Here is a 27,884-nt window from a genome sequence, read left to right as displayed (position 1 = left end):
AATGAGGAAGAAAGCAAGAAACTAATATTGTTCCTAAAGTCCTAATGGTGTCCTCTGGTGGGCTAATTTGGTAGTCTTGGCAGTTGGGCTGAAGTTCTCATAATGTAAGTCTCCCAAATTTGGGGTAGTTTCATGCACCCAAATTTGTTGAGGTCAGGAACGTTTTTTAGAGCTGCTGAAGATTCTTTGAATAATCTTTCGTATTTAAACTTGCTGCGATGAATTATTTTTGTTTTCTTCCAATGAATTTTATGGTGGGTATCTAAGGCATGGTCTGCCAGCCCAGAGCGGCTATGGAATGTGGTGGAACCGGATGTAGTCTTGGTGTTCTGAAATCCTGATATTTGTTGTTCTGCCTGTTTGGCCAAAGTAGAACAATTTGCAGCTGCAAGGGACCTGGTATACACCAGGTAGGTCTAGGGGAAGTGGTTGGTCTTTGGTAGAGCGGATAAGGGATGCCAACTTTTTATATGGTCTGTAACAGGAAGTAAGGTCATATTTTTTGAGGATATTGGTTATTTTCTCAGAGGTGCCCTGGATGTAGGGGATGGTGATAGACTCGGTGTAATCTTTATTGTGGAGGGCGGGAGGGGGGTTGTGGCTTACTGGTTTTAGTATTTTTTGGATTTTTTTCACATATTTTTTTTAACCCCAGATATGGGGTTACATTTTTTAACCCCAGATATGGGGTTATAAAAACACTATATAACAGGGCAAAATTAATCTGCTCAGATGACAAGGCCCTAACTACTAAACTAAACGACATCCTCAACACTTTCTTAGCCAATGGCTATAACCACAAAAAAATCCAAAAACTACTAAAACCAGTAAACCACAACTCCCCTCCACAATAAAGATTACACCGAGTCTATCACCATCCCCTACATCCAGGGCACCTCTGAGAAAATAACCAATATCCTCAAAAAATATGACCTTACTTCCTGTTACAGACCATATAAAAAGTTGGCATCCCTTATCCGCTCTACCAAAGACCAACCACTTCATATATAAAAGGTGTACAGGATATGACAGTACTACATGAAAAATTTACATCATTACTAACTTCCTATCTACAATTTTCCTCCAAATCAGTCTGTTACTTGTCAAGTCTCCAACATTATCAGATCTTATATTTCTATCGTCTAAGGCACTTTGTACCGTATCAATCCACCTCCCCTAGACCTACCTGGTGTATACCAGGTCCCTTGCAGCTGCAAATTGTCCTACTTTGTCCAAACAGGCAGAACAACAAATATCAGGATTTCAGAACACCAAGACTACATCCGGTTCCACCACATTCCACAGCCGCTCTGGGCTGGCAGACCATGCCTTAGATACCCACCATAAAATTCGTTGGAAGAAAACAAAAATAATTCATCGCAGCAAGTTTAAATACGAAAGATTATTCAAAGAATCTTCAGCAGCTCTAAAAAACGTTCCTGACCGCAATAAATTTGGGTGCATGAAACTACCCCAAATTTGGGAGACTTACATTATGAGAACTTCAGCCCAACTGCCAAGACTACCAAATTAGCCCACCAGAGGGCACCATTAGGACTTTAGGAACAATATTAGTTTCTTGCTTTCTTCCTCATTTGCTTTGTGTTAGTGCCTGCGTGCACATACCATATCTTTATGTTCCTGAAGATGGCAATGTGATGTTGCTGAAATATAGAAGTTATTCATTAAAGTTACCTTTAATTAATATACTTTATATGTGTTATTAATTCTGTAAACTAATCACCAGTTATGTCTGACCAATGTATAAGCCTTGCTACTAGAATAGTGAAGGCAAGTGTATCATTAGGCAGGGGTGTGACTAAGGTGTCTTGGAAGGGTAAACAATTGTTCTTTTCCTTTTCCATAGTAAACTGGATTCTTGGATGTAGGCTATTGAGATGACTGAGGAAGGAGTCTAACGTGTCTGGGCCATGAGGCCCACCTATTTTAATTCTTTTTGAGTGTTGTAAAAAATTCATTAAGTCTCCAACATGATGTCCTCACAGCACTTAAGCCTCTATACATGCGGTTTAAAGGTGATTTTGAGGTTGTATTTATGTAGTATTTTGTTTATTTTATCTAGATAAAAAGGGTAAAAAAGATAAGAGGGTAAAAAAAAATGAGATAACATTAAAACTGTTTTTGATGTTTACAAAAAATGAGAATCTCGCATACATTTTGGAGACAGAGACAATTATTCTACTTCAGGTTAGTCATTATAAGAGAGCTTTGCCGCTTTCTTCTCAAGTTGGGAAGAAAATTGCAAAAGTTGTTCAAAAAACTTTTTTTTTTGTTACAATGTAGTTCAAGAACTAGCACTAGTTTTGTATTAGCTAATTTCCACACCATTTTGTATTATATATATAATTTTGTATTATATATATAATTTCCACACCACTAGTCTAATGATGTGGCTCTTACCGCAAAATGCTCAAATATCTTTGCTGCACATTTTTATCCAGTGATTACAACTAATAGGTAAAGTATTATAGAACTCCTCCCCTCCATTCTGACACACAAGTCTGAAGCAAATCCATTTCCATCCCTATATTTATGATATATCAGAAAAGACAAAAGTTATAATTTTTTTTATTTTTTTCAAATGTGAAATGTACCACAGATTTTGAGGATGGGAGACATTTATTCGTTATATTCATTTAGCACTTAGGATAAATTATTATAATTTCCACACCACTTTTAAACCACACCTGTCTAAATAGTAACTTTCACTGCTTATTCAAGGACAAAAACTCCATCCTCTAACACATCCAGGAGTGTATAGTGTCTTATACCTACAAATTGGTCTGTTGTGTATGGACAGGAGATCTGTCTACTTCTGCCTTGAAGCACATTAGTAGGACATTCACTGCCATTAATAAAAAATCTGGATGACTGTAATTTTATGACCTACTTCAAGCTAACAGTTGTAAATTTCTTTATATCTGACATTTGAGGATTCCAAGATAGGACATAAGTTCTTTTTGTCTATTAAATTGCTGAAGTGTTTATGCTTTGTGTACTGCAAAAATTTTATAGTGCTCCAAAGGTGCTGGTTTGCCTTCCAGTGAATATTAACAGTACAGTAAGTCTGATTTATTTTATGTTTATATCTTAATAAACAGTAAGAGCAATCGAAAAAAAAATGAATGAAAAACGAATCAGAATAAAATTAAACCTTTTAATTTCATTCCTCTTTACTCTTCTTCATTTCTTATTAGGTATTAATGTGAGCCTTAACCAGCACTTAAGGCTACATTTATTTTTAAAGTGAATCATCCTTGAATATTCTAAAGAATATTTTACAATTTGTAAGAACATCCATTATCACTTGTTTCCTGTTGATCCCACAGATGATCATTCATAAATAGGATGAACTGAAATTATTAATTATCCACAATCTAGGCTTTATGAACATCTACTGAATAATTAAATTTCTTCATCTGAAATATTCTTTTAACCTTGACCTGCACTGTATTTTATTATTTTATCTATAGTGAGTTACATGAGATCTTGTCCCCTTGGTTCCAGTTAGCTATTTGGAATAAATTGGATGATCAATTGACGAAGGATTTGATGTTTCGATAGCCTAATAAATTGACATTACAATAATCTGTTTTTTTAGACTCTTTGGATCTTCTTTTTTGAGTTTTGAAAGTTGGAGAACAGAAGATTAAATGTTGCTTAATGCGCTGTATTTCTTGTTTTTGTGAAACACATTTCATATCCTCTCTTGAAAAAAAAAATTGAATGAATTACTTTAAGAAGGGAATTGAAATTTATTTTTTTTAAATGAAAGTATTTCATGTGTTCAGTGTATCACACTTTGAATATCCTTAAATGAAATCCTAAGACTAGTTTGTGAAGTATGAAAATCATAAGATATTTAGAAATGAGCACCTTAATTTGCATATATTTATAGACATATATTTTATAGGAATGAATTATGAAGGCCTGTTTCGTACTAGTGGAAATGCCAGATTGATAGAACGGTTAAAGGTTTCATTTGATCAGTCAGGGGATGCTCCTTTGGAAACAGAAGGAGATATTCCATCTGCTGCTGCACTCTTAAAATTATTTTTAAGAGAGTTGCCAGATCCAATTATCCCATTATCCATGCATCAATTCTTCTTAAATGCTGTTAAAGGTAATAAGGATTTCTTTTATTTAATAAATATAAAATGTGTATTTATACAAAATGTTTAATGATGATTAATGAAAAAATTTTCATGTTAGTCTCACCCACATGCACACAGTCAGGATATGCATGTGGTTCCAGGTTCACATCAGAATATCAACCTGGGACCACATGCATACAAAGCGAGAATCATATGTAACCAAGATCCCATATCTGAGAGTGGAATGGAAGCTAGGATTTTTACAGATGGCCTCATGAAATGCCACTGCCACCTTGCTTATTTGGAGATCTCAGATGACTGTTGCTATACTTGGTTTTCAGAGTAAAGTCTTTGGTTTCTGTTTTCCCAATCCTTCAAAGACATGTTGAACACATTCTAAGAAGTCAGAATGTTCTTTATTTTAAGTTACAGCAATTCTTTCTTTTAAGGTTACATGGTGGTCAGCATTAATAGTGAAGAATTTATGGAGATAACAACACGTGTTAGAATAATTGCTTTACTTAACATTAAGCAAGTAACAATCAACGTTTCGACCTCTGTATTGAGGTCATCATCAGGAACATACATATGTACAGTATACAAGCTACATGCTGCTGCACTATACAAAGGTAAAATGAATCTAAATGTTTGTTAATAATTTATCCTAGCCTGACCTCTGGTGAGAAAAAAAAAATGGAACTACATTAAATAATTTCTACAGTTCTTTCATATTGAGTTTTTTTTTTCCTATCTGGGGTTGTTCTAGTTGCTATTTGGTTTTTCAAGATGGGTCCTCCACATTCTTGGAATAATTAATCCATCATTTTTGTTCAGATTTGGATGATGTTTTAGCATTTCACAAGCTTCTTAATTTTCATTCAAACCAAATTTTGTTGCAGTGTAGTGACTTAGTGCCTTTCCATTCAGTTCTGTGGCATGTTTGGAGTGCATGGTCTGATAGGCCTGTTTTACCATAGTGGAGATATTTAATATGGCATTTGTGTTCATCTTTTCTGATTGAGATGGTGCGTCCTGTTTTCCCTATGTAGGGTAGGTTATACGTACATTGAATTTTGTAAACCCCTGGGTGTGTAAGGTTTGGAAAAGGATCTTTGGGGGAGCTAAGTAAATTTCTTAATTTTGCTGGAGGTTTGAAGGTTGTCTTGATGTTGTATTTAAGTACTGTTCTATTTTTATTTATTTATTTTTATTTTTTTTTTTTAAATGCCCCTAATGTAGGGTATGGCTATTGGCATTCTTGCAGTCTTTTTTGCTTTTAGTGGCATTTTTATGGAGAATCTTGTGAACTGTTTTTTTATTTTAGCCATTTTTTACAAATATTTGGTTAATGATTTCAAATTCTTGGTTCAGAGCTTGTTCATTGGAACAAATTGTTAGGGCTCTGTGTTTGAGTGTGCTGATGATTCCTGGGATTTGTGTTGGATGGTGGTATCAATATGTTTTTTATGTATTGGCCTGTATGTGTAGGTTTGCAGTAGACCATTAAGGGATACGTTTGTGTTGTTTGTTCAGGTGGCTTAGGAAAGTATTTAATGTTTCGAGCCCGTGGGGACAAATGGCAAAAATATCATCAACATACCTGAGCCAGACTTCGGGTTTTAGGCTGGCCGAATCTAGAGCTCGTTGCTCGAAGTTTTCCATGTAAAAGTTAGCTATTGCGGGGGGGGGGTTAGCCCATGGCTGTACCTTAGATTCATTTTACTTTTGTATAGTACAGTGGCATGTAACTTTTATATTGTACATGTGTATGTTCCTGATGATGACCTCAATACACAGATTGAAACATCGAATGTTATTTTCTTAATTATAAGTAATTATTCTAACACATGTTGTGTCTTCATAAATTCTTCACTTTGAATGTCGACTGCCATGTAACCTTAAAAGAAAGAATTGTCATAGTCCATGGAGATTTGGCCCAGAAACAATGCAGCCAGTACAGTAAGATGAAAATTTGTGTTTCTATGTTAATCAGCTAGTCTTTCTAAAACAATGTAGAGGCAGCGATGTGATACCAAACTGCATCAAAATAAAAAGTTTACTTCAGCCAAAGAAGTGCTCCGTATTTATGCCTGTTTGGGAAAAGCTTTGTTGAGAGAACAGATCCATGAGGCTCGCTAAAATTTAGCAGTTACTCAAGCTAGCATTTTACAACAAAAATCAGAGCTATTGAGCTACTTAAATCTCAATATTTGGGAAATTCTAGAGAGGATTACAGACCACTCAGCAAGGCACACGTTACAACAGCAACAAAATTAAATTAATAGCAAAGTTTCAAGCACTTAAACAACAAGAAAGCAACAGACAATCTAGATTGGCTACAAGGAGTAGCCAATCACCTACAAGCGAAGTTTGGAGTCACCAACGACCACAGCCATGTGATCAACAAATCCAGCTACAACCTTAATGCCAGGGAATTCTTGCTTCTAGAGAAAGGCCTGAACTACGTCATTGCACCAAGGTCAGTTAACAAATTAGATTTTATTTATAACATTGAAAGAGGTTTAAAATCCCTCCCTTCCAATTTAGCCTTAGTGTGGACTAAAAAGACATAGGTGCTACCGAAGCGTCTATGGATTTGCCTTTTATTAGTCCCTGTTTTTTTATAAGATTTCACTCACTTCGAAACAGCTGTCAGGCTGTTTCAAACAGGTCGGTTCTTTTCAGAGACCAAGCAGAAACCTTAAAAAGCAAGAACTCTCATTCAGTGCCATGGAACTTGAAATGTCAGAGAAATGTATTTTTCGTAAGCGAACTCTCAGCTAGTGCTTAAAAGTAATTACTTAAATAAAGAGCCAAAAGACTTCATTTCAGCAATGCAAAATTAAAATTACATTAGCAAAGTGGATATTAAATCCAGCATTATTTCAAAGCCGAATGTAGAACCTATGGAAGTTGCATAAGTTGAAGAGAGAGCTTGCAGGAATAAATAGGTGCTTGGGTAGCACCTATGTCTTTTAATCCACACTAAGGCAACTCGGGTATGCCGAGGAATGTGTTCTCCCAAGCTCTCTGGTCAACTTACAAAACTTTCATAGTTTCTACATTCAGCTTTGAAGTAATGCTGGTTTTAATATCCACTTTGCTTATGTAATTTTGCATTGTTGAACTAAAGCCTTTTGGCTCTTTATTTTGGTAATTACTTTTATGCATCGACCAAGAGTTCGCTTAGGAAAAATACATTCCTCTGACATTTCAAGTTCCTTGGTACTGAATGAGAATTCTTGCCCTCATAAGGTTTTTACCTGGTCTCTGAAGAGAACCAACCAGTTTGAAACAGCTGTCAAGCCAGTGAAACCTTATAAAAAAAAAAAAGAGGGACTAATAAAAGATGAATATATATAGACTCTGGGGCATACCTATGTCTTTTAAGTAGTCCATGCTAAGGTTACTTGGGGATGCTGAGGTATGTATTCCCGCAAGCTCTCTGGTCAACTTACGAAACTTTTCATAGTTTCTACATTTGACTTTGAAATAATGCGGAATTTAATATCCACTTTGCCTATGTAATTTTGCATCACTGAACTGAAGCCTTTTGGGTCTTTATTTTAGTAATCCCTGTTATAATAGTTTGGGCATTTCAGAAGTGGGGAAAAGGTAAGTAAAATTAAAACTTTGCATCTTGTTAAAATGTGTTGAAACAATTCATTTTTTAAATTCAGGAAAATGGATCATATTTTTATCATTGCAACATCTATATTTTTTTAAGCTACTGATATTTAAACATGTACTAAAGCTGTGCCTTCATTTCTGAATTAATATATAAGAAAATTCTCAGAAAAATATTGAAGAAATGCTCTATGTTATGCAATATTTTTTAAATATACTATTCTAAGTGAACAGTATCAATTTATGCCAGCTTTGTTTGTATTTGATTTTTATGGTACAAAGACATCAAAGATCATACTGTGTCAGGACACAGGTTACAGCAGTACCTATTGCTAAATAGTTAGTTTGCAAATATCCATGCCCTTGATGGGATTCGAACCCATAGCTTATTGGTTTTTCCAGTTTTATCATATCAAACATCATAAACCTAATGGGTGACTGACTGACTATTGAAATTTCATGTTATTTTTGATTTTAATGGTACAGAACTGCACATATTTAGTTTATTATGAAAATTTCAGGTAAGTGACATTAATTTAAGCTAACATAACTTTCTGAAATTTAAATAATAATTCTGGATTTTAAATTTTATAATTTTGTACTCTTTTAATTCTTTCTTAAGTCATATATATATTCCTGTTAAGGAGACCATACAAATTTCCAAAGAAAGAATTGTTTATATGTGTGCTTTTTCATTTTATGTGGGGTGTGTGTTTCCTGTCAGTCCTTTGTGTTCTGTTGTCAGTGTACAATTTCCCTTGATTTTCTTTGTTTCTCCCAATTACTGTTTTTATTTTCCACAATTTCTTTTGTTCTTTTTCTGCCATTTTTTTTTGTGGAAATGCTACCTTTCACTATAACAAACTTTCTAGTCTTGGGGTTTACTATAACAAGAGTAATGTATATAATTATGTATACCTTATATTTGATTAACAAAGTTAACAGATGGTACCATTGTAATAATACTTTGGGTATTATTACAATGGTACCATCTGTATGTGGGGAGGTAGAAACATTGAAGGGCAGAAGTTACACCAAATGACCTTCAGAAGGAAATGAATTGGTAGTTGGTAGCTTGCTACACCTTTGCAACGAGTTGCCCTGGTGTTGTATCACCTTGCCCTAGTCCTGAAGATACTTTCAGGCGCAAACTTTGTTTGCTCACACTTGGATAAAGGATTAAACTAAATTTATTATACTCTAACCAAGTGAAAAATAAACTTTCAACATCTTTCTCTAAATCCAGAGTAATTTATTAAAAAAAGGGTGGCACACCATTTGGCAACTCCTATAGGTAGAGATGACCTACGAATGCTTCTGCCTAGTATCTCAGCTTGGGCCTGGCTCCCACTGAAGAGACCTCAATAAAGGTCGAGACTAGTCTGGGTAGTGGCCCTTCCCTTAATGCATAACATGAGACATATCTGCAAGGAGATGTGTTTTGCATTAAAGGAGATACTGAGACAGGAGTGTTGGTAGCTTTCTACACCTTTGCAACGAGTTTCCCTGGTGTTGTATCACCTTGCCCTAGTCCTGAAGATACTTTCAGGCGCAAACTTTGTTTGCTCACACTTGGATAAAGGATTAAACTAAATTTATTATACTTCAGAAGGAAAGTCCACTTCTGTGTGAGCTGGAAGGAAGTTTACAGTTTGACCTTTAAATGTTTTTTTTTTAAAATCTCTTTTATATATATATATATATATATATATATATATATATATATATATTCTGTACATGATAAAACAACCTGAAAAAGGGTAAGTGAAAGAATTTATATTTATGGTATTGTTAATTCTCAACATGTCCATCATCATTATGCATATAAACCGAGATACAGTTCCAAAATTCTATAAACATGTTATGCAGTTGATTTTCAGTAATACTTTGAATCATATTCGTTATCCTGGTCTGCAGATCGTCTAAAGAGCGAGAGTTTGTTGAATCAACAATAGTCTTAACATGTTCCTAACATCTCTCTCTCCCTAGAGAGAGGGGAAAAAATTCAGTAAGCTCAAATCTGGTGAATGTGAAGGGCAAGAGGTGGTCAACATGTCCACCTCTTCCAATCCATCTGTTAGGAAGGTTTTCATTCAGAAACTTCCTAAAACTGAGAGCAAAGTGATGAGGTGCATCTGATACACTGCATCACCTATGAGTCTGAAACATGTTAGTTTAGGAATAAAGTAATTCTGCAGCATTTCCAAATGACACTCACTGTTAACAACCCATCCTTGAAAAAAGAATAGCACAGTTATGTGATCTTTCCTAATGTACATTAACCTTAGGGAAATCTTTCATGTTCCTTGATTTCTTGTGGTTTTTCAGTGCCCCAAATAGAGCAGTTATGTCTGTTGATTTTACCACTAATGTGAAATGTTGCTTCACAAGAAAACATTAAATGGCCCATAAATGAAGCATTACTGTCAAGTTTTTTTGTTAAATTGGTGACAGAAAATCATAATAAATAATAAATGTTTAGCTAAACTACAATAAAATAAACAAATTGCTCTTAGTACGTACTAAACTTCACTAAATTACATTTTTAATGTTTTTTTACAGATTGATTTTATTAATCTGTAACTGGAGTTATAAATATTTATAACTGTACAAGACTTTATAATAACCCTGTGTAATCTTTTCAGCTGCTGCTGCTTCTTGATATTTTTGTATTAATGTATATTATAATATCTTCTCTATTAATGGTTCTCTATTATATTATTATTATCCTCTACTCTTTATCTTTTACTACTTGTATTAATTTCTCTACTCTACTACTTTATCTTTACTTTCTCTACCTTCTATGCTTCTTTTACTTTATCCTTCTATATCCTTTATTAACTCTACTCTACGGATTAGTATTTTTCCGATACGTAGAACTCTGGAAATTTATTTAGATTTATCGACTGCACCACCAGTGTTCTCCTTATGGTATTGGATGTAATTATACTTCCAGTAGAGTATATTCTGAAAGTATCCTAAAGCTTAATTAAACAGTCACGGCTAATATTTAATTCCTTCGCACACAGGTCCGGTATTTTTTTTTGGGAACAGTGCATTGCATAAAGATCAGGCAGCACACTTTGTAAACAAACATGTTTATTTAAACTAAACTGCAATCATATTACATCATACAATAAAAAGGGTTCTCTCTTAGCTTTACTCTAAGCATAGAATTTCAGAAATTAAACATTAGTATATGCACAGAGTCATGCAACATATTATATTAACACTCAAAGAAATCCATCAGCCCTTCTCATTTCCAGGATTATCATGCTCTATAATTTATAACAAGTATTTCCAACTATATTTGCGAACAATTTACTCTTAGATTAATTTTGCAGTCCTGAACTATGAACCATATTAAGCACAATAAATGTCCTGTGGACTCTCAGTCAATTTCACATATCTTAAGCAATCACAACAAACTGTACTCGCATATCTACTTTAACGTGACTATATACCCATTCCCAGTTCCTTCGTAGGTTCCTTTGGCTTCTGTTCTGTTTCAGGTTTTGATGTCCACGCAAAGATTTTGTCGTCACCGTCGTCTCACATGGATGACTCCCAGGGCTTGAAGCACATTTTTACTGCTGTTACTGACTCGGCCAAAGGGGCCTGACGTTCAAGGCACTTAGCAGGCTGTCCTACTGGCAATGCATCCTGGTCCTGCTTCTCTTCTCCTTCGGTGGCTTTACAGCTTCCGTGGCTATCCCTCTTGGCTTCAACGGGCTTACAATGCATGCCGAATGGATTGGATCTGAAGTTCTCTTTTCTCTTCTCTCTTCTTTCCTTTTTCTTACTGGCAACTCGTATAGATAAATATGACCTCTCCATTGCTTCCACCTTAGTATCACCACCTCTGGGTCGCTCCCACTGACGAGAGCCCAATAAAGGTCAAAACCAGTCTGGGTAGTGACCCTTCCCTTATTGCATAGCATTATACATTTCCGCAAGGAGATGTGCTTTGCATTATTATTATTATTACCGAGACACATTATTACCTCATGGAGTCAAAGACTCATCTCAGAGGTCCTTTTATCACACACACACAGCTCATCATACTGTGTCTTAAACACACTCAAATTCCTTGCAGACACCACATTTTCAGGCAAGGCATTCCAATCATTTACAACTCTGCACGAAAAAAACCTGCCTCTCACTCCCCTACTCACACCCTCTTTATACAGTTTTGAGGGATGACCTCTGGTTCTCCTCCGATCTCCCACTATTTTCTGTAGAACTTCTCCAGCATTGATCCTATAACAACCCCTTACCAACTTGTAGATCTCTATCATATCTCTCCTGTCCACCAGACTGCAAATTACATCTTCTCAGTCTTTCCTTACTCGACATTCAGGAGGTCAGAAACTACCTTAGTCAGTCGCCTTTGGACCCTTTCCAACATCTCTTCATCCTTCTGAAAACCAGGTGACCAAATCTGGGCACAATAGTCCATGTGTGACCTAATCAAAGCCTTATACAATGGAATAAGAATCTCCCTACTTCTACACGTCGGCGTCCTCTGCATCATTCCCAGAAGCCTTTGTGTTGTCTTCACAATTTTGGCTATGTGTCCCCTAAATTTCAGATCCTTATACACTATCACCCCCAGATCTCTTATTTCCTTCACCTCCAACAACATATCCTCACCAAGCATAAATTCTGCAACCCATCTTTGTTTTCCAAATTTTAAAACCCTTACATTTTGCAACATTGAACCCACATCCCCATGTCTGTGCCCAACCACTCAATTTATTCAAGTCTTCTTGTAAGGCCACAACATCTTCATGGTTCGTTCCAACTTTGCATCATTTGCAAACAACTGAATATCTCCATCCAAATCTTCACCAATATCATTAATATACAAGTTAAACAGTAATGGACCTAAAACAGACCCCTGAGGCACTCCATTAGTGACTTTCCTTTTCCTGGATATTGCACCCCCCATACACAACTTGTTGATACCTATCAGATAGCCAGTCTCCAATACACTAATCTAATATCCAACTCCATCTGCTCGTTTGACTGTCAACTTATCGTGAGGTACTCTATCAAAAGCCTTTGCGAAATCCAAGTATATTACTGTGTATTCTTTTCCTCTGTCCAAGGAAGCAGTCACTTTATTGTAATAAGTAAGTAGATTATTAAAAGATGACCTCCCTCTAGCAAATCCATGCTGTCCATTAAAGATAATACCATTGTTGTTAATCCAACTCTGGATCCTAGTTCTCACAAGCTTCTCCAACAAATTAACCACAACATCTGACACACAGGCCTATAGTTTGATGCTTGAGTTCGATCACTTCCTTTATGAAGTGGCACAATCTTGCCTTCCTTCCACACCTTAGGAACTTGACCAAGTGCAAGACTTGTATTAAAAAAATATGTCAAAGCAGGTGTCAACTCCCTGGCACATTCCTTCAGAATACATGGTGATATATTATCAAGTCCCACAGGCTTATTAACATCTAGTTTACTCAACTCCCCATACACCTCTTGCTCACTTACAGTCGTCCGTCCTTCCCATCATCAACGGCACTCAATCTCTCCATGAAGTCACATTCACAAGATTGAAAGACCTTTATGAACTGCTCATTAAGTATCTCCACCACACATTCCGCAACAGCTGTCTTTACACCATTTTCTCCAATCAATGTCATCCTTCCATAATCATTCTTTCTTTTGCTGGCTTCATATCGAAAGAACTCCTTAGGATTATTTTTTGCTTCATTAGCTAACTGCTGTTCATACCTCTCTTTAGCTACCAACCCTCGCCAACCAAGTCACTCTCTTTGCCTGGTCTTTGTAGACCTCATGGAATTGGTTATTTTCACTTCTCTTATGCTGCCTCCACAATGCCCTTTTTCTCTGTATTACATGCTTAATCTCTTTATTCATCCATCTCACACCTTCCTTATTTAACCTTTTCATCCTTGGAATGCATTTAAACATTGCATCTACTAGATAGTTTTTGAAAATCCCCCAAGCTGCATTGATCTCCTTTCCAGCTAACTCCTCATTCCATGCTACAGCCGCAAGCTGTCTCCTGAGCTCTTCATAATCCCCCCCCCCCCTTGTAGTTCCACATATACCGTTTTCTCACACATGTCCTAACTGCTGGCAACCACCCAGGTAATCACCTCATGGTCACTCTCACCAATTGGTGGATGATTTGACACCTCATTTATTATTACATTCTCTGATGAGATGACCAAATCCAAGACCCTCAATCCTTGTGCCCTCTGTTACATACTATCTGAGGTAGTTATCCTTCAAAAACTCAAGAAACTCGTTTTCTCTACTTCCAGTTGCTATCTCATCATTCCATTCTATATTGCCATAATTTAAATCGCCCATAATGACCAAATATGCTTGGCTAATTTGATCATACATTTCATTATCACCACCATCCACGTTACCTGGTCTATAACAACATCCAACCAAGTATTTGATTCTATTCACCTCTATCTTACACCATACTGCCCTAAAACGACTGGCACGATTTCCCTCTTGCATCTCTACTTTGTATGGAAAATAATTCTTTCTCTATCATCAGTCCCTTTTTACCCCTTCTATTCTCACGAAACACATCATACCCTTCCATCTCTATTCCTGTCAGGATGTCGTCCTCTTCCAACCATGTCTCACTTATTCCAACAATCTTTGGGTGATCAGACACAGTTAGTGCAACCATTTCATCTGCCTTGTTTCTTATACTTCTAGCATTTGTATACAAACATAACAGCTCATTTCTCGATCTATAGCTAGTTCCACTGATACCACTCCCTTGATGTGATCTCTCCATGCTCAACTGGGGTCATTTCCCTTTCTTCTTATTCATTTTAGAACCATTTTCAATTCCAATTGTTTCCTCTTGATCCCAGGTCATCCCATTCCTTTCCTGTCTACACATGCCCTCACCTCCTCTTGGAGCATCCACCTTTCTCACACTGTGTACCGCTGTCCACCCTGAGCCTTCCAGTTTCTCTGCTCCTCTTGCACGCTCATTCTCTCATTTTCTATACTCATACCACTAGCTTCCCCATTCATAACTACCTCTTCAATCTTGCTGTCTTACTCTCCTGCTCTTCCACAAACCTTCCTGCTTGATCTGGAAAGCAGCAGTCTCTCCAAACGACTAGCACCGTAACCACTCAAACGCAGTCCATCGCTCAATTACAGTTTACTTCGTCCTTCAAACTCATTCCACACATTAACAAGCTGTACTCCCATCTCCTCACACATTTCAGCCAGCATATTATTCATAATCCTTGGTCTCTGCCTTATCTTACCACAGTCATACTTAAGCAACATGCTGACTACCCTTTCTGTCACACTATTCTCATTTATCCTTCTAAGCAGCCTCCTGATATCCATTCTGACATGCTCTTTGTCCTCTGTCAAATCATTCGTACTTATTAAAACCATCACCTCCTTTGCTTGCTCTTTCCTCATATCCAATGCCTCACTCACTCTACTCATTTTACTGCCTGGAAAACATACCTTGTGCAGCCTATCATCCAGCACACCTTTAATAATGGAGTCGCCATACAACGCCACTCGCTCATCTTTCGTTAACTCTTTCATGCCATCATGATTTGTTTTAATAGTTTTTACCTTAATTTTCTTAATTTCATTTTCATCCATTTCATCTCTTGCCTCATTCAATCCAATTCAACTTCCAAATCTCCTGTCACATCCTCTCCATCATTCAATCTTTCTAATTTTCTAACTCTCGACCCCCTCTTCTCACTTTCACTCTCATTCATCCTTCTGTGTTTCTGTACTTTCGGTCCAACATGCGTCAAACTTTTGCTATCATTCATTCTTTTGATTTTTTCCACTTTCGATTCCTGCGTCATGCCATTTCCATTTTCATTCGTTCTCTCAATTTCATTTCCTTCTGCCACTTTCGCCTCACTTTCATCCTTTTTTAACATCTGTTATGGTTTTCAAATCACTTGTTTTCTTTTTTACTGATTTTTTAACATTTTTTTGCTTCTCTTTCACACCATCCTTCTCTTTCGAACATGCACTCATTTTCCCCGAGACATTCTCGCTACTAACACTTCCTGTCATCAATTTCATATAAGCATTCATCAATTCCTCATTGGATCACACTTCGCATACATCCTCCTTCCATCTGCCCTAAACATCCACAAATCATTTATGTAATCGAAAGAATACATATAACACACCTCACACTTAACAAACGACTGAAGTCTAAGTTAAAGTCATGGAATGACAAAGCCGCCACCATGTTTCCTCTGCCGGTTACTACTATAAGGTCTAATAATAACGAATTCGTAATTAAGTTTAGGCAAAAAAAAATCCTCCACACTAATAATACTGGTAGCACACAACTTTTACAGCAGCTCTTACCCAAACAAATATTCATATATACTTAATTATTTCAAGAATAACTTATCTCAATCCAAAGCTCTTCTTACACACATCTGCCACACTTGACTCATGAGACAAGGAGTGTTGACAGCTTGGTCCACATTTACCATGAGTTGCCTGTCCTGAAGATACTTTAGGGGCAAACTTTGTTTGCTTACACTTGGATAAAGGATTAAACTAAATTTATTATGAAGAAAATCATCATTTAAGAAAAAAAAGCCTCCCAAAAAAAAAGCAAAAGTAGGCAGCATTAGTAGAGGAATAGACAGACAAATGAATTCGATAACATGGTGCAGAGCATTTTTCAGCCAAATATTTGGTTAATTGATCATATTGTAGTTAAAGATATCACAACAACCGAATGGTATATCTGATTTTCTTACAAAAATCAGATATACCATTAAAAAAAATAATTAAATGATATCGATTTTCATTTATTTCATTGACAACTGTAATTCAAAATGAAATGAATTGAATGGGGTGAAGATAATCTAGTGAATTTTAATGCTACCAAAACACAGTCCTCTCTTTCTTCATATACCCTCTTTATGACATGTGCAATCGTAATATAATATTAGTGTAAGCTTATTTTAACAATTCACAACATGAATTTCTTATTGTAATTAAATACATGAGCATTTTACATAATATAAAAAGCATTTTTAATACTGTTTTTAAGAAATAATTATCTTGTAAAGATGAGTTGGAGACGGATCACATGAATGATAACTACTTTCTTGTTATCTTTGTGAATTTTATTATTTGTACTTTAATAAATGAAAGGAAACACCAAGTACACCTTTTTTTGTAAAATGACTCAAATCTGCAAGCCAATGTAAGGGTCTCCAAAAGTGTTGAAAACATAAAGAAGAGTTTAAGTTAAATATACCAAGAAATTATATACTTAGTTTAATCCTTTATCCAAGCATAAGCAAACAAGTTTGCACCTGAACTATTTTCAGAACTGAGGCAACTCGTATATAGAAGCTTATGACTTCACATCACTTGCCTTTAGTAAGTTTGCTTACACTTGGATAAAGGATTAAACCAAGTATATATGCTCCTATTGTTTAACTTTATAATTTCTTGGTATCTTCAATTTATAGTATAATCAAGTGGAAAAACTTCCAATAGAGCAGAGTTCTTCTGTGTCATCAAGTAAAAACAATCAAGTAAGATGTGCTTTCCAAGAAAATGGCTCGAGTAATTCAGGTGTTTGCATACAAAGATGAAGTTGCATTTTGTAATGTATATAAAAATATCCTTGGGCCTTGTTGTAACTTGGTTACTACAAGGTTTTCAGAGACTTTTTCAAAGTGGCGAGATTTAGGTTTTGTGAGCATCCAATTCTCACAAAAAATGCTGGCACAAATTACCTGGAAAAAAACACATCTCGACAAAGAAAGATGGATTCTAAAATGTTTGAATACTTTAAGAGATTTTATGTGGCTAATTTCATTAATTGACTTAAAAAAAAAATTTAATAGCTCTTCTAAACATGCATGTGGATACAAGTCTGTTCCAAGTGAGTGGAACAGTACCAAAATGACATGAAATGCAAAGAGTTTGTGTTAGTTATTGCTGATACCATTAAACAAGAATTCGTTAAGGAAATCAGATTTTAGTAGCTTGAGTCTTCTAGATGTTTCTACAGATATTTCATAGGAGGAGGAACTTGCCCTTTATGAGCTACATAGATAAAAATTGAAAGATGCATTTGCTTCTGCAATTCCTCTCCAAAACTCAACAGTTGCAGAACACTTTAATACATCAGAGAGTGACATGAACAAGTTCTTCATGGCATGGGAAAAAAAACTAGTAATTGGTTAACAAGTATGGGACAAGTTAGTGTAAAAACTGACACAATCCTGATCTTATATATCAACATAATGTATTCTACATAATTTGGAATATGGCTGTTTTAGTTTCTATTAAAGATGTTCCCTTTGTTGTTGAAAGTGAAATGGTGGTTAAACAATTATATACCTTTTACTAGAATTCACCAAAAAAACAAATAGATTTAGGAGAAGTAATAACTGTGTTACACACAAAAATCCTTAAATTAAGTATATGAATTCAATGTCTAATAGAGTAAGATTACAGATGCATTTATTAACAATTGCTGTGTAGTGATAATGCATTTTGAGTTAATCGACAATGTAAAAGTAAGTGATGCTGCAACACCAACTACTTATTAGAGAAATTAAGACATATTCCTTGGCAATAAGAATCCATTTATCTTAGCTTGTTTAACTTTATTCAAGCAACTAGCACTGAATTTTCAAAAGGCAAACTTGCTACTTAATCAAACAAAATACCATATGTTGAAAGTTTATTTTTCACTTGGTTAGACTATAATAAATTTAGTTTAATCCTTTATCCAAGTGTGAGCAAACTTTGTTTGAAAGTATCTTCAGGAGTGGGGTAAGGTAATACAACACCGGGCAACTCATTGCAAAGGTGGAGCAAGCTAACATCACTCCTATCTCAGTATCTCCCATAATGCAAAACACATATCCTTGCGGATATGTATAATGTTATGCATTAAGGGAAGGGCCACTGCCCAGACTAGTTTCGACCTTTATTGAGATCTCTTCAGTGGGAGCCAGGCCCAAGTGGAGATACCTGGCAGAAGCATTAGCAAGGTCATCTCTACCTATAGGAGTTGCCAAAGGTAATAAGGTAGTTGTACTACCTTACCCCGGTCCTGAAGATACTTTCAGGCGCAAACTTTGTTTGCTTACACTTGGATAAAGGATTAAACTAAATTTATTATAGTCTAACCAAGGAAAAAATAAACTTTCAACATCTTTCTTTAAATCCAGAGTAATTTAATAAAAAGGTGGCACACTGTTTGGCAACTCCTATAGGTAGAGATGACCTTGCTAATGCTTCTGCCAGGTATCTCCACTTGGACCTGGCTCCCACTGAAGAGGCCTTAATAAAGGTCGAAACTAGTCTGGGCAGTGGCCCTTTCCTTAATGCATAACATTATACATATCCGCAAGGAGATGTGTTTTGCGTTATGGGATATGGGAGATACTGAGATAGGAGTGATGTTAGCTTGCTCCACCTTTGCAACAAGTTGCCCGTTGTTGTACTCTTACCCCACTCCTGAAGATACCTTCAGGTGCAAACTTTGTTTGCTCACACTTGGATAAAGGATTAAACTATATTTATTATAAAATACCATATGGAGAGCACCTTGAATGCCCTGAAAGAAATGAAACTCTACAATATTTAGGGGACACATTGCAAAAGTGACCAAAACAGCTCATCAAATCACTTGGTTGCTGAAGAATACGTTGACAAGCAGAGACAAGCAGGTTATTGTTCCTCTCTATCGAGCCTTGATAAGACCCCATCTAGACTACTGTGCTCAGATTTGGTCACCTAGGTTTCTTCTTGATGGGGAGGATGTGGAGAGGATCCAGAGGCGAGTGACCAAGATGATAGCAGGTCTGTGGAATGAACCGTATGAGAACAGGTTGAGGATTTGTGGGTTGCAAAAATTGGTTGATAGGCGGAGGAGGGGAGATATGATTGAGACATTCAAATTACTGAAGGGTTTCTATAAAATTAATTCAGAAGATATTTTTGAGAACAGGGCTGATTGTGGGAGGACTAGGGGACATCCATGGAAACTGGGCAAAAGTGTGGTTAGTAAAGGTGTTAGAGCTGGGTTCTTTACTTTTAGAGTAGTGAATGAGTGGAATGCGCTCCCTGAGTCTGTAGTGGATGCTGTGACAGTGAATGAGTTTAAGGCGAGGTATGATAGATACTGTATGAATGTCAGATAGTTGTGATGAATATGATTTGGGGCCTCCCTCGATGAGTCTAATGACTCCCTGGAGTTGCCCGTAATAGTAATAATAATATTTTATTATTATTATCCAAGACCCCATGCAGTCAGACTCATCTAGCAGGTCCCTTTTGTCATACACACACAGCTCATCATACTGCGATTTAAACACATTCAAATTCTCTGCAAACACTACTCTCTCAGGCAATGCATTCTAACCAATCACAACTCTCCATGCAAAAAACCTGCTTCTCATTCCCTTACTCACACCCTCTTTATATAGCTTCCAGGCATGACTTCTTGTTCTCTCCCCATCTACTATCATTTTATGAAAAGCTTCATCAACGTTAATCCTATAACAACCCCTTACTAACTTGCATGTCTATCATATCACCCCTCTTCCTCCTATCCACTAGACTCTGCAAATTGCATTGTCTCAACCTTTCTTCATATTCAACATTCCAAAGATCAGAAACTATTTGGTCAATCACCTCTGGACCCTCTCCAACATCTCTTCATTCTTTTGAAAACCAAGTGACCAAATCTGTGCACAGTAGTCTATATGTGACCTGATCAGAGCCTTATACAAGGGAAACAGAATCTCCTTAGTTCTACTAGTCATTGTCCTCTGCATCATTCCCAGAATTTGTTGTTGTCCTCACAATTTTGGCAATATGTCCTCTAAATTTCAGATCCTTATCCACCATCACCCCAAAATCTCTTATATCTTCCACCTCCAACAATATATCCCCACAGAGTAAATTTCACATCCTATCTTTGTTTTCCAAATTTTAAAAACATTACATTTCAGCACGGGAGTAGAGATGCTGTTGAACTGGCATCTCCACTCCCGTGCCCATTCACTCAGTCTATTCAAGTTTTCTTGTAAGGCCAAAACATCTTCTCTACTCTTCATAGTTCATCCCAACTTTGCATCATCTGCAAACAGCTGTATATCCCCATTCAAATCTTTTTCAATATCATTAACATACAGTTAACAGCAATGGCACTAAAACAAATTCCTGAGGCATGCCACTAGTGACTTTGCTCTTCTGTGATGTTGCTCTCCCATACACAACTTGTTGATACCTATCAGATAGTCAGTCTCCGATCCAATGCACTAATCTAATAACCCACCCCATCCGTTCTAGTTTGACTATCAACTTATCATGCAGTAATCTATCAAAAATCTTTGCAAAATATAAATATACTACTATATCTTTCTCCTCTATCCTAGGAAGCTGTTACCTTATTGTAATAAGTAAGTAGATTACTAAAACATGACCTCCTTTTAGCAAATCTGCTGTCCATCAAAGATAATACCATTGTTGTCACCCCAATTCTGGATCCTAGTTTTCATCAGCTTCTCCAACAACTTAACCATGACACACAGATAGGCCTATAATTTGATGCCTGAGTTCTATCTTTTGAAGTGGCACAATCTTGCACTCCTTTGGAACTCAACCCAGTACAAGACTCATATTAAAAAAAAATATGTCAAGGTAGTTGTGAATTCCCTGGCACATTCCCTCAGAATACATGGTAATATATTATCAAGTGCCACAGCCTTATTAATATCAGGTTTGCTTAAATTCCCCATTATACCGCTTGCTCACCCACAATTAGTCTCTCCTCCTCATCATTCACTGCTCTCAAACTCTCCATGATGTCACATTCACAAGTATTAAAGACCTTTATGAACTACTCATTAAATATCTCAACTATATCCTCTGCAGCAGTTATCTTTATACAATTTTCTACAATCATTGCCATTCGAAAGTGTCACTCTCCTTGCTTGTTCTTTGTATTCCTAATGGAATTGATTATTACTGCTCCTATTATGTTGTTTCCATAATGCCTTTTTTTCTCTGTATTGTATGCTTAAACTCTTCATTCATCCACTTCACACCTCCTTATTTGATCTTCTGACCTTTGGAATACATTTACACTTTGCTTCTACTGGATAGTTCTTGGATGTCACCCAAGCAGCACTGATCTCCATTCCACCCAACTCCGCATTCTCATGCTACAGCTCTGAGCTGTCTCCTGAGCTTTTTATAATCACTAGCCATGTATTCTACCTATATCATTTCCTTACATTAGTCCTCATATGGCTGTCAGCCAACCTCATTTATAACATCTTCTGATGAGATGATCAAATCCAAGATCCTCAATCCTCGTATTCCTTCTGTTACATACTACCTGAAGTAGTTGTCCCTCAAAAACTCTCTCGTTTTCTTTACTTCCAGTTACTATACCATAATTAAAATTGCCCTTTTCCCTTAAAACCATTACTACTATTTCCTTCTTGCATCTAACTATCTTGTATAGACATAACTCTTTTTCTATTAAATAGCACTCCACCTTCCTTTTTATCCTTTTTGTCTTCATGAAATACATCATATCCTTCCATCTCTATTCTTCTCAGGATGTCATTTTCACCCAACCATGTCTGATTTATTCCCATAATTTTTGGGTGAACAAAATCAATGGAACCATTTCATTTCCCTTATTTCTGATACTTCTAGCATTCATATAGAAACATAACAGCTAATTCCTGAATCTATAACAAGTTTCACTGATGCCACTTATGAGATGTGACTTCTCCATACTTTCCTTGAGCCATTTCTTTTTCTCCTTACTCATCGTATTCATGTGTTACGAGTAGGAGCAAAACAGTTTGCAGTGTCCCTACGTAGGCTGTTTACATATTAGATCTCAGTGCTGACATCCCAGAGGAGTAGAAAAAGGAAAAAAAAATTATTTTATTCTTTAGATCTTCGGATCTATGGTTAAGATATTGGAAAAATTGATTAAGGGCAGAGTTTGCGAATGGATGGTTAGAAATATGATATCTATGTGGTGGTGGTTGGAGGGTGAAGTAGCATGGCTTTGTGGGTAGGTATGTTTTAGTAATTTCCTCACTTTATATAATAAATATTTGAGTTGGTTTAAAATAGTTACCCCATGATATTGCTAGACTTTGCAAAAGCATTTGTCAAATACTACACAAAATTCTAACATTGTAAGCCAAAATAAATGGAGTTAGATGATGAAATTGGTGATATGAATAAGAAGGTAGCTAATGGAGAGACATGAAAGAGTAATAAGCAGTGGTGGTGTAGAATCCAAGTGATCTTTGATGTGTAGCAGGACTTTTCACTAAGCCTGCTTCTATTTACTTTTTTATATAAATCATATTGGGAGTGAGTTGAATGAAAATAATTAACTGCTTTCTGATGATGCAGAGCTATGTGAATGGTACATAGGAACTGGTATTAACTAATATCAACAAAGAAATTATTATTCTTTGCCACAATGTCAGTGTGTCAAAAGTATAAGATTATGCACTTTGGGATGAAAAGATTACATTGACAGAATTGGGGAAGGTGGTAGGTAGGGATTTGAATTTCAGAGTACATATTGCAAAGGTGGGTAAAAAAGCTCGAAGGATCACTAGAATATGGAAGTGGAGAGAGAGAGAGAGATGTTGAATCGAGATGTAGACAGCTAAGATGATGACAGTTATGTGGAATGCTCTTTGTGAGGATAGATTGAATGTTTTGGATTGCAAAATTTTGTTGACATGTAGTGAAGATAGGATAAGAAACATTAGTTATTAAACAGATTTTAGGAAATTAATGCAGAAGAAATTTTTTAGTACAAGATTAGTGGAGAGAGAACAAAGGATTACTTCTGTTAGTTATGTAAGAGCTAGTTGCAACAGTATGAGGATTAGATTTTTTGATTGGAGAGTAAGTGAATGAGTGGCATTGTTTACCAGAAGCAATTCTTTATCAGCGAATAATTTCCTGCACCGAGTCTTCAGAATTGTAATAATATTAAAATATTCATTTCTAAATTGAAATAGCTCTAGATGATTTATATGGAATAAGATGGTTAGAAAATGTGTTTTGCTAAGGACCTGCTTTTAATAATGCATTTTCTTATATTAAAAGAAAAATGTATTGTTTATTCTTTTAGATAGCACAAATGATAAAGAGTGTGCTGATCATCTTAAAATACTAGTGGAGAAGTTGCCATTAGTCAATTTCAATGTTCTCAAATATCTTATCCATTTTCTTGTGAGTGTTATGGAGCATGAAGAACAAAATAGGATGGGAGCATCAGCATTGGGAATTGTTTTTGGTCCAAATCTTTTCAGGTAAGAGTATCCATTATTAAACGATTAAACAGTCTTTCCTTTCTTTTAGGCTTACACGGTGATCCGAATGCATTTTTGAAAATTATGGAGACAACTACCGTGTTTGAATAAAAACTTTAGTTTAATATAACTAAAATCTACATTTGACGTTTTGACCTTTATGTCAAGGTCATCTTCTAGAGCATACAACTATACACAGGAAACAAGCTACACTACACTTCAACTGGTTTGTTAAAGACACTGACCAACTGCTGCAACAATTGTTGGCCTGACCTCTGGTGGAAAAAAAATCACAAAATCCTGATAAACCACCCAAATATCAACAACAAAGATGGCATGAAAATTCCAAGGATCTGGATGGCACACATTCAGCCTATCTAATATATAAGCTCCAGCATAAGTCAGGACTCTAGCCAATCCTCAGCTAGTATTAGAAACCATTCTATACCAACTGGCTGGAATGTGTACATAATGTTAATATATGTATATAGATAGATACTTGTTGTGCCCAATGTATTTCTACAACCAACAGATAACACTAATAATAGGACTCTAGCGTTGATGTATAATTTTTTTTTCCACCAGAGGTCAGGCCAACAATTGTTATTGCGGTTGGTCAGTGTCTTTAACAAACCAGTTTGATTGTAGTGTAGCTTGTTTCCTGTGTATAGCTGTATGCTCCAGAAGATGACCTTGACATAAAGGTCGAATGTAGATTTTAGTTATATTAAACTAAAGTTTTTATTCAAACACGGTAGTTGTTTCCATAATTTTCAAAAATGCATTAAACAGTCTTTCTTTACTCATTCACCGAATTCATTGTTACTAATTTATCCTTTGCTATGTACAGTTAATTACCAGTCTTACAGTCCAGATGGAGCTTAATTTTTGCATTTGTGCATAGGTAGATTGAAAACAGATTAACTTTCTAGTGAACACATTAAATTAAGAGAGAGACATGTTAACCCTTGTGACTTCATTTCCCTTTACTGTGATTCCAGCTATTCATAGTTTAATCTTAAGCTTAGTAGTGACATTATATAATACTTTTGGTGTTGAGGATCATTATTACTTTTTGGTACTTTTAAATGAATTGATAATGACATATGTTCACATGTTGAGCATTGCTAATTTAATTATGTAAGCAAGTATTTTAAATCATTTCAGTTCTTATTTAGAAAAAATTCACTTTAAAATTGTGAAAGAAATATACCTGCAAAATTTCTTAAGTGTCCATAAGGTTGAAAATTAAATCAGTGATTAAATGAAGACATGCAACAACTCTTTCCCCAGCTCCCCCTTTCACTTATGGTTCATTTTAGCTGTCATTTGTTTTATAGTTCCAAAAATGGCTTTAAATTAATTCTGAAAAATGGGTCATAAATATGATTCCACTTCGTAAATCTTGGCCAAGTTAGCCAAGTGGATAATATGTTTGCATTCCGATTATCTAGCTGTGGGTTTAAATCACACTGGGTATTGTTGTAACTGTTAATATTTGGTCCCGTGACACTAAGTATGATAAATTTTCTTTTTGGATTTATTAGTGAACCATGGTTCTTTATAAATATATACAGTCTTCGACAAGTTTCACCAGTGAAAGTCTGTCTGGCTTCTTCAGGACAAGAAATGGGTATACTAACGTTAAATGCTAAAAAAGAATGGAGTAACAACAGTTAAATTAATTAAAATTTAATTAAATTTAATTTAAGATCTGCTTGATGAACTCTCACTCATATCTCAAACTCTAGTCAGAAATGGTTACCCAAAAAATATAATCCAAAAGATTCTCAATAGAAAACAATCCACAGCGACAACCTACAGTCACACAGTATACATCGTCCATTGTCATACCTTATCCTGGCTCAGTTTCAACAAAAATAGCAAAAATCATGAGTTCTTTTAGCGTCGGGGTTGCCTTCAAACCTATTCAAACTACACGATGTATGTTAAGATCTAAGGACAACATCGCCTTCTACAAGTACGCAGGTGTATATAACATCCCATGCTCCTGTGGACTGAATTATATAGGCCAAACATCCTGAAGCCTAGAAATCCAAAAAAAAGAACATATAGGGATGTCAACAACAACAGAACAGATACCTCAGGATTAGCCCATAATTTCTCGATTTCGAACCATCAATTGGGACAACAGCTCCATTCCGTACATTGAAGAAGATTTCAGATGTAGAAACTTTAAAGAAGCTGCAGTTGTTAAACTGTGAATGAAATTATTATGTATATTTTGTCCTTCATTCACATTTAACATAACCTATCATATATTAAGCATGACTTGTTTAAAAATTATTTGTTAATCCCTTGCTTAAGAATTATTTTTCATGTATTATTCCTGAATTTCATCAGCTATTATTGATTAAATAATTTTAATGTATATTTTACTATTGGAAGGACCCAGTGATAAATATCATTTATCTTATTTACTTTATTCCTTCAATAATATTATGAGAAATTATATGTATATAATTTAATGTACCTTATATATATACTGTAACATATATTTTATTATTATTAATTGTAAATGAAATGAAAGAGAAAATTAAGTAACTGTAATATTTTATTAATGTTTTTCATTACTCAATGTAAAAGTATAGCCTTATGTAACATTAATGCGAATGTTTACATTTTGTTCGTTGCCATGGAGAGAGAAATAAAATAGAATGCACGTGGGTAGACCGTGAGCTTCGATAATGAGGAGAGAAGAAAAATATATAAGTGGTAATATAAGAGTAAAGGGAGAGAGTTTTTGGAAGGGGAAAAGGAAGGATATAAGCAAGGGGGTGAAAGTAAATAAAAAGGACTGAAGGGCAGGAATTCAAGAGAGTAGTATTTAGAAGTGTGCAGAGACGAAGGGAAAACTTATAGATAGCTGAAGGTAAAGTCAGCAGTGGCATTAATAGGAATTTGGTGCCGTATTTGGATAATTAAAGGACTGAAAGGTTAATGAAGGATTCAGAATAGATCCAGTTAGCTTAGAATTACTACTTATTTCTATATTGCTTTTAGGAAGAATTGTACGGAGCTTAATTTGTTGTGAAGTAGTAAACAAGGATATCAATCTGCCCTATAGTTGCCGTCGAGAATTGTGAAGCACGACAAATAATAATCTAGTTATGACCTTGAAGAATTCTTTTTAAATGTGTTCCATAGGTGTGATAAATATAATTTGAAGATGTACTCACATTAAATCTGACGTGCTGAAGATTAATTCCGGTAAGGACAGTCATATTTTATTTGTTTCTGTGTATGAAGATTTGAGTGATAGTTCCATTTCGCTTATTCTAACATTTACTGTGGCATATCGCCGAAGTCAGAAGTTAAAAATAATTTGCCTTGAAATAATATCTGCCGTATTTAATGATATGATAAGTGCCTGCTGAGAGTTAAGTGTGGAGTATAACTGAAAAATATGAGCAAACTTATTAAACAAGAAATTCTGTTGTATTAATCTGAGTAAGGAATCTTGTAATTGAGAAAACTGTGAAACTTGTATGTGAAGATTTTGAACACTGAATTAGCATGAATGATTTGACCTAATGTACTAACTTGGTTGTAATGTCTTATTTTAGAAGTGGAATTCATGTATTTGTCATATAACCTTATATTAAATGTTTTGTTTTGTTAAATTCAATATTGTGTTTGCCTGATTCTTTTTTATTGCACCGTTCATAAATAATTCGAATCTAGCGGGAGCCTCAAATGAAAGATATTGAATTCGGCCTAAATGAGTAAAGAGACTGCTAATTTAATT

At 35.6% G+C, this 27,884-nt stretch overlaps 1 protein-coding gene across 4 annotated transcripts in view; it reads left to right on the top strand.

Annotated features, from left to right (window-relative positions):
• LOC150096320 (protein FAM13A-like) overlaps nt 1-27,884 on the top strand; it is a 486,855-nt gene that overhangs the window by 148,988 nt on the left and 309,983 nt on the right. For all 4 annotated transcript variants that reach the window (XM_090408854.1, XM_090408851.1, XM_090408853.1 and 1 more), the window contains exons 5-6: nt 3,935-4,144; nt 23,935-24,115. In XM_090408854.1, coding sequence (XP_090264980.1) covers nt 3,935-4,144; nt 23,935-24,115 — 391 coding nt within the window. The remainder of the gene's footprint in view (nt 1-3,934; nt 4,145-23,934; nt 24,116-27,884) is intronic.

This window comes from Typopeltis vanoorti, chromosome 19 (assembly GCF_054136105.1).
Source record: "Typopeltis vanoorti isolate ZY-2024b chromosome 19, IOZ_Tvanoo_1.0, whole genome shotgun sequence".
Lineage (NCBI taxonomy): Eukaryota > Metazoa > Arthropoda > Arachnida > Uropygi > Thelyphonidae > Typopeltis > Typopeltis vanoorti.
The sequence above is the reverse complement of the archived record's forward strand: the minus strand, read 5'-3'. Positions and strand labels throughout refer to the sequence as shown.